This window comes from Rhagoletis zephyria, unplaced genomic scaffold (genome assembly GCF_001687245.7).
Source record: "Rhagoletis zephyria isolate East Lansing unplaced genomic scaffold, Rhagoletis_zephyria_1.1 Rzeph_scaffold_00219, whole genome shotgun sequence".
In the NCBI taxonomy this organism is placed as follows: Eukaryota; Metazoa; Arthropoda; class Insecta; order Diptera; family Tephritidae; genus Rhagoletis; species Rhagoletis zephyria.
The window spans coordinates 107,970-122,827 of NW_016157303.1; the positions used below are offsets into that span (position 1 = coordinate 107,970).

The window sequence follows — 14,858 nt, forward strand, 5'->3', positions numbered from 1 at the left end:
GTCCGGCGCGGAGAACAATTAACGAGATAATGAGAAACTGACGAAACGAGTTGCTTACTTTTAACAGCTTTTTCACAGAAAACTAGTTTTCGCACGTAAGCTCCCTTTTCGTAGACCAGGTCACATATGCTGCCAAGAAGCCACTGAAGTCGACAAATTTTATACTAAGAATTTTAATAAGAGCATAGCCAAGCGTAAGCTCTTCACAAAAAAAAATTTCAAAAATATATTCTTTAGAATTCTTGGAATAAAATTAAACACAGGGTGTGCCTGCGGTGTTCCAGAAAAACATTTTTTTTAACATTTCAAAAAAATTCGAAATTTTAATGGAATAAATAAAAAATATATGTAAAAAAAGGTTATTTTTTATTATTATTTGTTTTAAATAGTACGGGCTTTTAGCTGTCAAAAGAAGAAATAAAAACCTTGCACTTTCAGAAGTATTTCGTTTTCGGCTAATGCATAAAATAATTTTTTAATTTTTTATGAGTGCCTTCAGATCTGCACGATTGGTTCCATTTTCAAAAATGAAGTGTCAGATTAAAAAGCTTGACCTGTGGACAAAAGACGCTTTATTTTTTTTAAGAGTTGCCACCTGTTAAAAAATTAGATTAAAATTTTTTATAAGTTAAATGAATTATTAAGAAATGGGTATGAATCGAAATTTGTATTAACTACATGTAGAGAGTTGCCACCTGTTTAAAAAAGTAAATTCCTTTTGAATTAAAAGAATTAGGTAATTGAAAGAGATAGGTATCACCAAAAGGAAGTCAGACGAAAGAGGTTTAAGAAGGATTNGGTATGAATCGAAATTTGTATTAACTACATGTAGAGAGTTGCCACCTGTTTAAAAAAGTAAATTCCTTTTGAATTAAAAGAATTAGGTAATTGAAATAGATAGGTATCACCAAAAGGAAGTCAGACGAAAGAGGTTTAAGAAGGATTTGGCTTAAAAAGATTACGTATAGGGTTGCCACCTGTTTGTAAAGTCGAATTTAGTTAAACTAAAATAATAATCGCGTCAAACCATAGGATTACGCCATCGTATTTGTTATTTTATTACAAATACATGCATTGTCAATCAGAGATTTGTTCTGATTACATTCCTTTTAAATTAATCTCTCTCTTAAATTAACTCAGGAAAGTTTTTAATCTTTACTTATTCTTGCTAAATATGTAAAATTTTTTCATTTGTCTGATACTCATATTGATATGCATATTTCAGTTACCTTATTCCCTTAATTAAAGTGAATTTGATTTTTCAAACATGTGGCAACCCTTCTACTTGTCGTTTAGAAGTAAAGTACTTTCAAAACTAGTTCAATTGATACCCATATTGTAATATCTAATTCATTTANGCATATTTCAGTTACCTTATTCCCTTAATTAAAGTGAATTTGATTTTTCAAACATGTGGCAACCCTTCTACTTGTCGTTTAGAAGTAAAGTACTTTCAAAACTAGTTCAATTGATACCCATATTGTAATATCTAATTCATTTAACTTATTAAAGAATTTTAATAAAATTTGTAACAGGTGGCAACCCTTTTCAAAAATAAATAACTTTATTGCACATCTAGAGGCCAAGCCCTGCCATTTGACACCTCACTTTTGAAAATAGAACGATCTATATGTACATACCTATGTAAAAGCCACAAGAACCCAAATTTTCCACTTCAAACTGCATTTACAGTGAAAGTATGAAAGTAATCCCAAAATTGCATTTTTGAATTCAGCGTCCTCAGTTTTATTAAGAAGCGAATTTTCATTTAAATCCGTTTATAATTCTATTTTAGCCTACATTTTATATGGAAGGGAAGCACTGTGCGCAGGTTTGATTTACGGTCCTTTAAAAAGTTTTTATTATTTACAATGTTCCAATTTTTAAATTCAAGTACTAAAAGAACATTATTAAAAATTACTAACCTTTCCATTTTTTATTTACCGAAATCACCTAAATTATTTCTTTATAATTCTTTCTCTAAAAATTGATGAACCATCTACATATTTGCAATAATATATAATTGAGTGATTTTTTGAGCTTTGTTAACATACCATAATGTTTGTATATATGTTATAAGTTTTATGTATCCGTGTTATCTCTGTTTAATTGAAAGTGTCATATGCGTTTGTATATTTTTTAGAATTTCAATTTTCAATATATAAATAAATAAGTATTATCTTTCGTTTTATCATTGTTGTACTATAAAAGATTGAATGAAATGAAAATACTCGACATTCGCATTTGCTTTTAAACATCCGCATCCGCATTCGTATCCGCGGGTGTCTAAAATTCCACATTCGCCGCATCCCTAGTTCGAACCACTTCGAAAAATCTTATACCGGTTCACGATTTTCCTTGAACCACGGTTCGGTTCGGTTTAAATGATTCAATTTCTTTATGCTAAAGGATACAAATAATACACAAATATGACAAATCCATAACATAATTATTAAAGGCTTGGTGGGACGTGATATTTTATAAAGTTTTCTCTATTTTTCTTTTATTTATATTTGTGCAAAAATTATAGATATTCTGCAAAGTTTCATCTAAATTGATAACGTTTTAAAAGAATTTGTAGGAAAATATTTGATTTTGTTATTTTATGGCCTTTCAGAAATTATATTCAACAATTTTTATTGAGATTGAGGCCGTTTTTAATGAAAAACTAGTGTGGAAAAGCAACAATAATTTAGAAAAAAATGGCAGAAGTGATAGCTATTTCGAAAATCACCACATTTCATCGTCAAACTTCTTTCAGTGGGGTTCGATCCAACGACCCCAGCTGACTCAGTCAGTTGCCTTAGCCACACTGCTGAAAAAATTTGAGGGTACGGTACATAAACCATATAAATTCAGGGCCGTATTTAAAAAAGTCGTCCAATTTCGACAATTTTTATGCGATTGCAATAAATGAGCTATCAGTTTATTTACAATTAGATTTAATTTTAGATAGAATACATATTTGAAAATGGAAAATTAGCGATGGACAAAATTAAAAAAATTAAGAGGAATATAGGATTTTTTATTTTACCCGATAAAAACTCCAACAAGCCGAGTCCAAAAATAGATTATTATATACCATTTTAAAGGTCTATATATCCGCTTCCCAGATCATATTCTATCCTTGAAATCGAATCGAAAATAGCCATTCAAAAACTCATAATTCTACAAAATCGTGTTGACTGACGTAAATCGACAGGTCGCGACCTCTAAATGACCTTTTAAAAAATGTGCAAAAATAGGCAATAATATTTCTCATATAACCGAATAAAATTAGGTTGTGGGGTCTTGAAATTTCCAAAAAAGCATTTTCAGTGGGCACCCTAACGTACAAGTATACTTATGATCAAAATAAATTGACTATTTTTCTTTTGTTGGTTTAATCATGATACAAAAAAGAAGGTAAGGTAAAATAAACAACCTTTGACGGATAATACAATTTTTTGAAGTTTCATAAATTGTGAGTATTATCAACGGCCTTGCCACTTTGATAATATTAAAACAATAAATCGGAGTATTTTCCTTACCTTATTTATACCAATGTAATAATATTTCAAAACAAAAACCATTATCAATGCTTGGTATTTTTTTACTTACATAGCTCGCTTTATTTTTGGTAAAAATATTTTAAATATAGTGTAAGGTCATGGCAACTCTGGCATAGAATGCGAGTAGTCTTCGTTTTTTGACGCCAACGGGTCAAGATATATTAAAATCGTTTTACAATTAAACTTTGTGACATTAAACGCCGAATAAAATCATATCTTTGTGTGCTTTTTGTTAACACAAGCGGAAGAGTGTTTTTATTTATTTACGGCAATCCTATCAAAATTCAGAAGTAGATAAATTCACGTAGACGCAAATGAGACTCCGCTGGCAAAAATTGAGTACTCCGCTGGCGTTCTAGGAATTTCGCAAATATTCTTTACTTATATACATACATATAAGCACGAAAGGGATGAACGCATAATATCCCTAAACGAGTGTGTGTGTGTGTAACGATATGCGTAAACGACGAGTAGTAAAGCAATAACGACACTGAGCGTGTAATGAGAGCAAACGCAAACAAAGTGCAGTTGAAAAGCAAAAGAAAACAAAGAAAAAGCGACAGGTTGAATTCTTATTAGACCGCATTGTTGTGAAGTTAAAAAAAGAAAAAAAAAACTATCAAAATGCCGGTGGTAAAAATAAATACATTGAAGTTACCTGATTTAAAAGAAATTTTAAGCGATAAAAGGTTTTCTACGGAAGGTTTAAAAAATGAATTGGTTTTGCGATTAAGCGAAGCTGTTGGTTCGGACAGTATCGAAATAGCCAATGCAAATGTGCAAGAGCTGATTACTGAACTGCGCGACATGTTTAGTTCCGTTTTACAAATGTTGCAAGCGAATAATAACGTAGGTGATACGGATACGCGCGGGGAGCGAGAGCGGTTAAGTTCTCTAGCTACTAGTGCGACCACAATTTCTGGCCGTAGTAGCTACTCAGTGAAAGAAATCGCGGAAGCTATTCCGGAATTTGATCCAACAAACGAATCTTCAATATCAGTGGAACAGTTCGTAGAACGCGTAAATAGTGCAATTCAAGCATATCAATGGGAAGAGGAATGTCTTTTGTTGGCGGTGTATAGTCGACTCAAAGGTGCAGCAAAACATTGGTTGAATTCTACTGAGAAATTGTATGCAAGTTGGAGTGAACTATCAAAATGGTGAAGAGTTCAGTTGTGTGCCCGATGAAGCTGATATACATTTCAAAATGTCCCAAGCGGCGCGTAAAACAAACGAAAGTCTCCTTGACTATTGCTTTCGTATAGGGGCTTTAGGTAAAAGATTTGGTTTAAGTGAACCCGCCAGAATGAAATACGCAAGCGATGGTCTTAGGCAGCGGGAATTACAAATAGCTATAGCAGCAAATCGCTATAGTTCGATGCGTGAGTTCCGACAAACAATAATTGACTATTCTAAGAATTTACCAGTGCGTACGTTTAAACCAGAAAAACCAATCTCGAATGTTGAGGGAAACTCTAGTGAAACCCGTGACAGTGATAAGCAAATTATTTGCTATAACTGTCAACAAAAAGGGCACATTTCCTCAAAGTGCTCGCAACCACAGCGCAGGCGTAGATGTGTTGACTGTCAAAAAGTGCATCCTAAGGGCAAAGCTGAAAACTGTGTCAAGAATAGTGTGACAGCTCGTACGACTAAAGCGGTAGTTCCTGAAAATAACTATGAGAAAGTAGTCACAATAGACGGTAAAATTTTTACAGCCCTAATAGATATGGGTAGCGAATGTAGTATGATCAGCCAAACTGCGGCTGAAGAAAAGTGTGCTCTAAAAATAAGTGGGTTTTGCGGAGGTGTGATCTATGCCTACTCCAAAATGCGTGTTAACTTGAAAGTTGACAGTTGTGAGCGAGATGTGTATCTATACGTAGTTGATGACAAACTTTTGACGGTAGACTTGCTGTTGGGGCAAGATGTGTTCACAGACATGAAAATGACAATTTTAAATGGGAAAATTACTATTGCTAGTGCGTGCAATAAAATTGTTAGCGAAAATAATAAATAATCATTGCATCTTGATGAAATAAAGTGCGGTATTGACGAAACTGAAAATAAAAAGAAATTGCTCTAGTTGATGAATAAATATCGCGATGTGTTTGCAACAAATATAAGTGAAATTTGACATACCGAACTCGTAAATATGAAAATCGATCTGGATACTAATATTCCTATTGCTCAAAACCCGTTTCGTGTTCCTGAACCTAAAAGGGAATTAATCGCGAATATGTTAAAAGAACTACTCGATAACGACATTATTTGTAAATCCGATTCCCCATACGCTAGCCCTATGCTGTTGGTAAAAAAGAAAAATGGGAGCGAAAGATTGTGCGTAGATTTCCGGCGGTTAAATCAACATATGCGGAAAGAATTATTTCCGACGCCAAACATTGAAGAAGAACTACAACGGGCAAAAAGTCTTAAGTATTTCTCAGTGTTAGATCTTAACAGCGGCTACTACCAAGTTGCTATTGCGGAAGGTAGCCGAAAATTTACAGCCTTCATTACGACAGAAGGTCTGTACGAATTTAAACGCATGCCGTTCGGGCTTAAAAACGCCCCGGCCATTTTTCAACGTCTGATCGCTAAAATTAAAGACAATGTGAAAGCTAATGACATGATTAATTATATGAACGATATATTAATCGGCAGTTTGACTATAAGCGAAATGTACGAAAAGTTAGAACGTGTTTTTAACGCATTACAAAATGTTAACGTTACTCTCAATTTACAAAAGTGTGAGTTTTTGAAAACAACGATACAGTTTTTGGGTCACGAGCTAACACCCGATGGTATTTCTCCTGGATTAGCTAAAACAAAAGCAATACGCGAATTTAAAACGCCAGAGAGCGTTACCGAAATTAGGCAGTTCCTCGGCTTGAGCGGTTATTTTCGCAAATTTGTACCGGGGTATGCCATCATCGCTGCTCCGTTGAATCAATTGTTGCGGAAAAATGAAATAGTTAAGTGGACAAATGAAAAAGCAAAGGCTTTTGAAAAGATAAAGACTGTTTTAGTTTCTCGCCCGGTAATTGCTGACTATAACGTCAAGGCAGATCATCAAGATCACACAGACGCGAGTGCGATCGGTTTAGCAGGCGCGTTAATGCAAAACGAAGGTGGTGATTAGAAATCGGTTGTTTATTATAGTCGCGCAACTACGGACAATGAGAAAAAGTACCATAGTTACGAGCTAGAAGCTCTCACAGTGGTCGAATCAATAGAACGATTTAAATATTATATTTACGGCAAACGGGTAAAGGTTATCACAGACTGTAACGCATTAAAAACAGTTATGAATAAACGTGAACTTGTTCCGCGTATCGGTAGGTGGTGGCTTCGTATCCAAGTATATCATATCGAGGTCGAACACCGTGCTGGCAAACGTATGGCCCACGTCAACGCACTAAGTCGTGCGCCAGTTGAGGAGGCGCGTGAGTTAGAAACGGCACCTCTTCGAGTTGACAAGGTCCTAGTTAGCAACGACGATTGGTTATTTGGAATGCAACTCCAAGATAATTCAATCAAAGCACTAGTCAGCAAACTACAGCAAGGAGATACTGCGGTAAGCAAAGATTTCGTTATAAGTTATGGCCGGGTATATAAGATAGTAAATGGTAAACACCTCTCGGTGGTTCCGAATGCACTACGATGTCAAATCGTTAAGAGCGCGCACGCTGGACATCTTGGGTTGGAGAAAACAAATGCACGAATAAGTGAGCATATGTGGTTTGCTCGCATGCGTAACTTTATCAAATCCTATTTAAAATCCTGCATTGATTGTACATACAATAAGGTACCAGGTGGTAAAAAGGAAGGTGAGTTCCATGTTGGAGAGATAGAACCTATACCATTCCGAACTGCCCATGTAGACCACTTAGGTTCATTCCCGAAAAGTTCAAAGCGCAATGAACACATTCTCGTGATCATCGACGCTTTCACACGTTTTGCGATTGTACGAGAAGTCAAGAGTACAGCAACCAAACACGTCACCGAGGTCTTCAACGAATTAAGCAGTTATGTGGGAATGCCAGAGAAAATCATCTCAGATCGTGGAACAGCATTCACATCGAAAGAATTTGAGCGTTATTGTAAAGAAAACGATATCCGACAGATTAGCAATGCTGTTCGAACACCAAGGGCAAACGGCTTGGTTGAGCGATGCAACAAAACCATACTCTCGATGTTACTGCCTTCAGTCAAAAACGATAAGCCGTGGGACGATGCATTGCGAACAATTCAATGGTCGATCAACAGCATGCGTAATAAAACGACTTCACGAACACCACAAGAGCTATTATTCAGCTTTAAGACGAGACATTTTGTAAAATAAGATAGTACTTGCTCTTCAGTACGAAAACTCAATGAATGACAATTTGGTTAGCGACCGTGAAGAGGCGGTTGTGCGAATACAAAAGGAGCGACTCAAGTCCAAACAACGCTTCGACAAAAAGCATACGACTCCGAAATCATACCACGTTGACGATTTAGTGGTTGTTGAATACCAACCACCTAGCACTGGCACTTCACGCAAGCTTGAACCGCGGAGCAAAGGTCCATTTCAAATAACACGAATTTTAGGCAATGATCGGTATGTCGTACAAGATATACCTGGGTCCCAAAGGACTCAACGACACTACTCATCAGTCTACTCTAGCGACAAAATAAAGCCATGGTTCGCTCTTCCTCAGGTTTTCGATAGTAATGAGGAAAACAGCGACGATGAAGGCGTTAAAACCCACTGATCACGGATCGAGGCCGATCCGCAGCTGCAGGTATGGCCGAGTTGTAAGGTCATGGCAACTCTGGCATAGAATGCGAGTAGTCTTCGTTTTTTTACCCGACACGCGAACAGACGCCAACGAGTCAAGATATATTAAAATCGTTTTACAACTAAACTTTGTGACATTAAACTCCGAATAAAATCATATCTTTGTGTGCTTCTTGTTAACACAAGCGGAAGAGTGTTTTTATTTATTTACGGCTGTCCTGTAAATAGACTATTAAAGAAGAGTTCGTCGTAATTGTTCTTTTTATTATGTGTCCAGACAGCTATAAAAGCTTTGCTTTGCAAAGTTCCTATAAAGTCTAGACATCAACCTCGTTGGTTCGAGAGGTAGATGCCGCCCTATGCACTACGTATGTAGGCATCAAAATGTAACAGAGTGACATCTCGTTTTTGTTTTCCTTTTTGCTTGTCATTCGTTCTTTGAATTGAAACGTTTAATTTTGACAATAAATTCAATCGTGTTTAGTCTGCTGAAGCGAGATGTAGTTTTGTTTGAACAGAAATGACAAATACGCTACATAATTGGTGACCCGAACGTTTTTTGAAGATAGACGCAGCCAAATTTATATTGAATTGAACGGAATTCTGAGAATTTGAATTACCCAAAGGATTTCAAAAGTGTTTGCTATTTGATAACTTTTTAGCTGAATAATGTCATTATTACTTTTTCCGCAGTTGATTATTGATATGCCAACTCAAGAGCAGGAATGCGAACAGCAAGCCGCGCTGGATACTGGTCGGCCTAGCCTGATTGAATGAAATACAACAAAATCCGCAGATTGATCGTATTGAACGTCTTGAACTACCGCCTTTTTGGAACCAGAAAGTGCACGTCGATTGAGGCTCAATTTCAAAATAAGAAAATTACAGCCGACGCTACCAAATACTATGCAGTGATAGCACGGTTTGACCAAGAGACTTTGTCGGTCATTGAACACATTGTAGCTAAGCCTCCAGCCGAGAACAAATATCAAAGTGTTAAAGATGCCCTACTAACATATTTTTCAGTATCACAAGAGCGACGTTTTAGAACTTTAGTTTCTGGATTAAAGTTAGGTAACCGACGGCCATCAGAATTATTGGCCGAGATGCATCGCCTCGGAGGTAACATGCTTGATACAGTATTCAGGCGTACATTATGGCTTCATCGCCTGCCACATTATGTACAGGTCGCATTGGCTAGTGCCGAAGGACTCGATAACGATAGTTTAGCAAAATTGTCTGACAAAATTATTGAGATCAAACATGTTCCAGAATCGACTGTTGCACATTTAATGCCCATTAAACGCGAAAATCAACACGACGAGCGCATTGATAAACTCAGCAACTGGAATTACTAGCGTCCAAAGTTGATAAATTACTATCTGTACGTTCAAATAGTAGGCATCGCTCTCAGAGTCGCAGCGGAAGCAATAATGAGAAGTTTTGCTACTATCACAATAGATTCCGTGAACGGGCAACCAAGTGTGTTCAACCATGTACTTGGCAGCAGCAAAAGTGAAACGACAATCGCCCCCAATAGAACTGGCGACTTTTGGAGGCCCTCAAACCACTCGCCGACTATTTGTTTTTGACCAAGAAACGGGTGTTAAGTACCTTGTAGATACAGGGGCGGATGTGTCCGTGATTCCAACAACTCGTAGCGATAAGGCGAGACAAACAAATTTTCTTTTATACGCAGCTAATAATACACAAATTACAATTCATGGGCAACGCGCATTAACTTTAAATTTAGGACTGCGCCGAGCAATTAAATGGGTGTTTTACATCGCAAATGTTCCATACGCTATAATTGGAGCAGACTTAATCCATAAAAATGGCATATTAGTAGACTTAAGGAATCGTTGTATATCAGACTCCCAAACTGGATCTAAGTGTGTTGGGTCTCTTGACGTGGCCCCCATCACTTCGTAGTCAACTATCAACAAAAACGTAAAGTTTTCATCGGTCCTGCAATCCTTTCCTGAAATATGCGGAAAAAGCAACACCTTTAATACATCTACCAAACATTCCGTGAGCAGTGTTGCCGCGCCGCCCCAAGAAAATGTATCACCGACCAAGCCAAAAATGTATCCAAATGTATCCATTTTTCTTTTTTTACGTATCCATCTCATAATTTGTAAGAAAACCAAACATTTTCAAGAAAAATACATAATTGGAATTGGAATACGTGTATATATAATTTATATTTCATAAAATCAAACATTTGTTATTTCAATTTAAAAATAATATTTTTTATGCATAAGTATTTTGCAAAGTAAGTATAATAAATAGTAATTAAGATGTTACATTTGTACCTGTACACTCTAAAAAGTGTGTGTAAAACTACTACTATTTTTCAACAGGAATCTGTATAAATATACATACGTATAAGATGTTCAGGATTTGATTTTGAACTTGAGATCTTTAAAATATACACATGAAATGTTTAAAGTTGCAAAAATTTTTAAACTAAAAATACATTTCCTACAAATAATAAACATAAGGGGCTTACATTTACTCTCTTTTAAACATTTTATGTGTTATTTTGCTCTCTGCGACAAATTTGGTATGTTAAAGTAAACAGGCAGTGTTTAATTTTATTACTCGGTGTGCCAATTTGCACACATTAAAAGAGGAAAATAGTTACCTCTTAGGTCCGGTTTTTCAATGCCAGTTTATATTTAGATTAAGTAAACTGAGTTTAAATTGAACAGCTGGCTGGCATTTGATTGGCTGATCTTAGTTTAAACCAGCCAGATCGGGCGTTTAAACTTAGTGTAAACCACGGCCGTGCACTGAAAAACTGGCCCTTAATACGCGCAAATAAACAAAAAAAAAATATTAGAGTGTATTTAAAGTATTTTCAGTAAAATTCATAAAAATTTCCTTAAATAAATCAAATTTTGTTTTTTAAACAGTGTATTTAAACTACATTGAGATCTTCTTTCTTTTTAAATTAACAAATGAAAATATGTGATATGAAAGTGATATATTTATATATATATTATATTATTTATGTATATATTAAGATCTTGCTTAAAGCATCTTTTTTAGCTAACTAAACAATTGCGCCTTACACTGCTTTGGTGAGATCTCTTCATATGTTCATTGCTTCGTTCACAAAAAATAAAATGCTCTAATTTCACGCTTAAGTAGCGATTTTTAAAACATTTAAAAAACGTCATTAATGAAAATCGAGTTTTTAACGAAAAAAACTTTATAGAAAATATAAAATTTTGGCCTATTTAAAAAAGTATCCACATTTATACTGATAGGAAAAAATAAGTATCCCGCAAAAATTCGTCGGTCGGTACCTCATTGAACTCCGTCATTATTACTCTTCGATACTTGTGGGTAAGAAAGTATTTTCTATTATAGATCTTCGCCGAGCATTCCACCACATACCAGTAGCCGAAGAAGATAATGCAAAAAACAGCGGTAATAACGCCTTTCGGGTTGTTTGAGGTTTTGACAATGCCTTTTGGATTGAGAAAAGTTTTCAGCGCTTCATTAATGAAGTTCTCAAAGGTTTTGACTTTTTGTTTGCATACATTGATGATCTCTTGATTGCTTCGTCATCTTTGGAGGAACATGAGCAACATCTGAGAGCAGTTTTTACACGTCTTAAAAGGTATGGACTCTATATAAATGGAGGCAAAAGTGTGTTTGGTGCCGATAGGATTGACTTTCTCGGCTACAGGATAAATTCGAAAGGTTCGTCTCCATTACCTGAAAGAGTGAGAGCCATATTGGATTATCCGAAGCCAAAAACAATTCACCAGCTTAAGACAATTTTTAGGAGCCTCATAAAAGATGCAGCGGAAGCCCAAGCTCCATTAAACGATTTTCTTAAACAATCTAAGAAGAATGACAAATGACCCGTACAGTGGACTCCTCAAGCAGATATCGCATTTTCACGAGTTAAGGAATAAATCGCGAACGCTACACTTCTTGCTCATCCTGTACCCCGTTGCGAACTCCGCGTTTCTACTGATGCATCATCAACTTCTATTGAAGCAGCACTTGAGCAAAAAGTTGGCGGCATTTGGGAACCCTTGGGTTTTTTTTCGAGGAAGCTCTCTCCAACTCAAATTAAATATAGTACATACGACAGAGAATTGACAGCTGTCTATGAAGCTATAAAATATTTTCGACACGGGCTGGAAGCACGAGACTTTTTTATATTGACTGACCACAAACCTTTAGTGTTTGCATTTCACCAACAAGCAAATAAGGCCTCGCCCCGTCAAACAAGACAACTCAGTTTCATTAGCCAGTTCAGTACAAATATTCAGCACGTCTCTGGGAAAGAAAACGTGGTAGCTGATGCGCTATCTCGCATATAATCAATTATTGTGCCTTCTGAGATAGACTTTAATTTGTTCGCTGAGGCACAACAAACTGACGACGAAATTAAATATCTTATCAGCGATGAGAAATCTTCTTTGAAAGTTCAGAAGTTTACTTTGGGTGCAAGCAAGCAAGAAATATATTGTGATGTGTCTACACAAAACATAAGACCAATTGTGCCTAAGAAATTTCGTCAGCAAATTTTCAATAAATTTCACAACCTGGCTCATACGAGTGCCAGAGCGACCAATAAATTTATTTCACAGCGATATGTTTGGCGTTCTATGAACAAGGACATCACACAGTGGGCGCGTTCATGTATTCCTTGCCAGCGATCGAAGATCAGCCGTCATGTTCACATATCTCCAACTCAATTTCCTGAACCAGATCAAAGGTTTGACCATATTCGTATCGACTTGATCGGTCCAATGCCAAGTAGTGTAGGCATCAAAATGTAACAGAGTGACATCTCGTTTTTGTTTTCCTTTTTGCTTGTCATTCGTTCTTTGAATTGAAACGTTTAATTTTGACAATAAAGTCATTCGTGTTTAGTCTGCTGAAGCGAAATGAGCCGTTTATTTTGAAAGTGGTATAAGTCACTTCCCACCTCTTGAACTTAAATGATCGGTTACTGGTATCTGAACGCGTCGGTTATTCGTTCAACTTCATCAACCATTGGTAGAAGGTTTTGTCATTAGTTTACGACGATAGAACGATTTGCAGATGTATTCGGTTACAAGTAACCGGTCATTTAAGCGCAAGGCGACGAGGTGACTTATACCACTTTCAAAATAAGCTGCTCAAATGTAGTTTTGTTTGAACAGAAATGACAAATACGCTACACGTACGCTACAGCGGAAATGGACGACACGCCATTTCTTTAAATAAAACTAATTGGTGCTCGTTTGTATGTACATACATATGTATATGCATGTGTGTGCACCAATCTATTAATGTCGTTGATTTATTTTAATATCTATTGCAAAATTTTATACAGACAATACTAAAAAGTAGAAAATAAATTATATGAAAAAACTTTTTAATATACGACGCTTTTATAATTGGACTAAAAAGTAGAAACAATAATAATTATTCTTAGTCCCATAGAATTTGTTTTAATAACTTTTTATTTTGAGATTTTAGCAAAAGTCATTATAAACAATTTATGAAAAAGCGTGGGACGCATGTAATAGATCAGAATTGATATGAAGGGTAATATATGTATGTATGCGGATAGATGAATAACGACCGCTTAAAATCGATCTCAAATTTGTACTTTCTCTGTAGAAATTTTAGGTCTACGTTATGTAGTTTGACTATTGTCAGTTAAATCTAATGCTTTGTATTGCTTGCGCCCCACGCTTTTCATTTTCAATATCATAAATTGTTTATAATTGTTGCTAAGAACTTGGGTGTAATTTGTAATAAAACGCTGACATGCAAGAACCACATTTTTAATGCAATCGGTAAAGTTTACGGCATGTTGCGATCCTTTGGAGTATTCAGTACTTCACACCAGTGAAGATTCGACTGCTCCTAGCTAAAACTTACCTACTACCGACACTACTATACGGCTGTGAATTGTATGCTAGTTGTCAAACTCTCAATAGAAAACTTAATATCGTGTACAACAACATTGCTCGGTATATTTACGGCATTGGTCGTTATGAACTTATTTTTAATTTTGTCTTAAGAATATTTTCTATTCCGTTCGACGATCTACTGAAACTCAGATGCTTGTCATTACTACACAAAATCATAGTCACACAGGATTCCGATTATTTGAAGGAACGATTACAGTTCACCAAATCTTCCCGATCTCTTGCTATATGCAATACTAAATTTACGTGCTTAGTATCTGAACGTCAGTTTTTTATTTTCTCAATCCGTCCAGTGATGCCAGACATTCTCTGTTAAATATCCCACGGAAATGGGGAAAAAATCCCTTAATTACCCACATCTTGAAAATTTATCCCACAAAATTCCCAACGAATTTAAACATATACATGTTTCAGTAGTAAAGAAGTAAAATTCATATAAAATAATCAATTATATAAATAGGCAATCATGTTTCCTTTACACCCCTTTTACGGCTAAACTGTACTTCTAAGGTATAAACAATTATATATCATTAGAAAGGTATTTTGATGCTGATGTGCAGGCAATTTTAAAAA

The 14,858-nt window shown here is 35.7% G+C and overlaps 2 protein-coding genes across 2 annotated transcripts in view; both read left to right on the forward strand.

Annotated features, from left to right (window-relative positions):
• The window catches only part of Alg11 (ALG11 alpha-1,2-mannosyltransferase), a 213,114-nt gene that overhangs the window by 96,100 nt on the left and 102,156 nt on the right, over positions 1-14,858 (forward strand). The window lies entirely within an intron of this gene.
• LOC108358171 (uncharacterized) lies at positions 3,742-4,729 on the forward strand. Its single transcript, XM_017609346.1, has one exon. It carries the CDS (start codon positions 4,176-4,178, stop codon positions 4,713-4,715), a length of 540 nt encoding a protein of 179 aa, XP_017464835.1. The 5' UTR covers positions 3,742-4,175; the 3' UTR covers positions 4,716-4,729.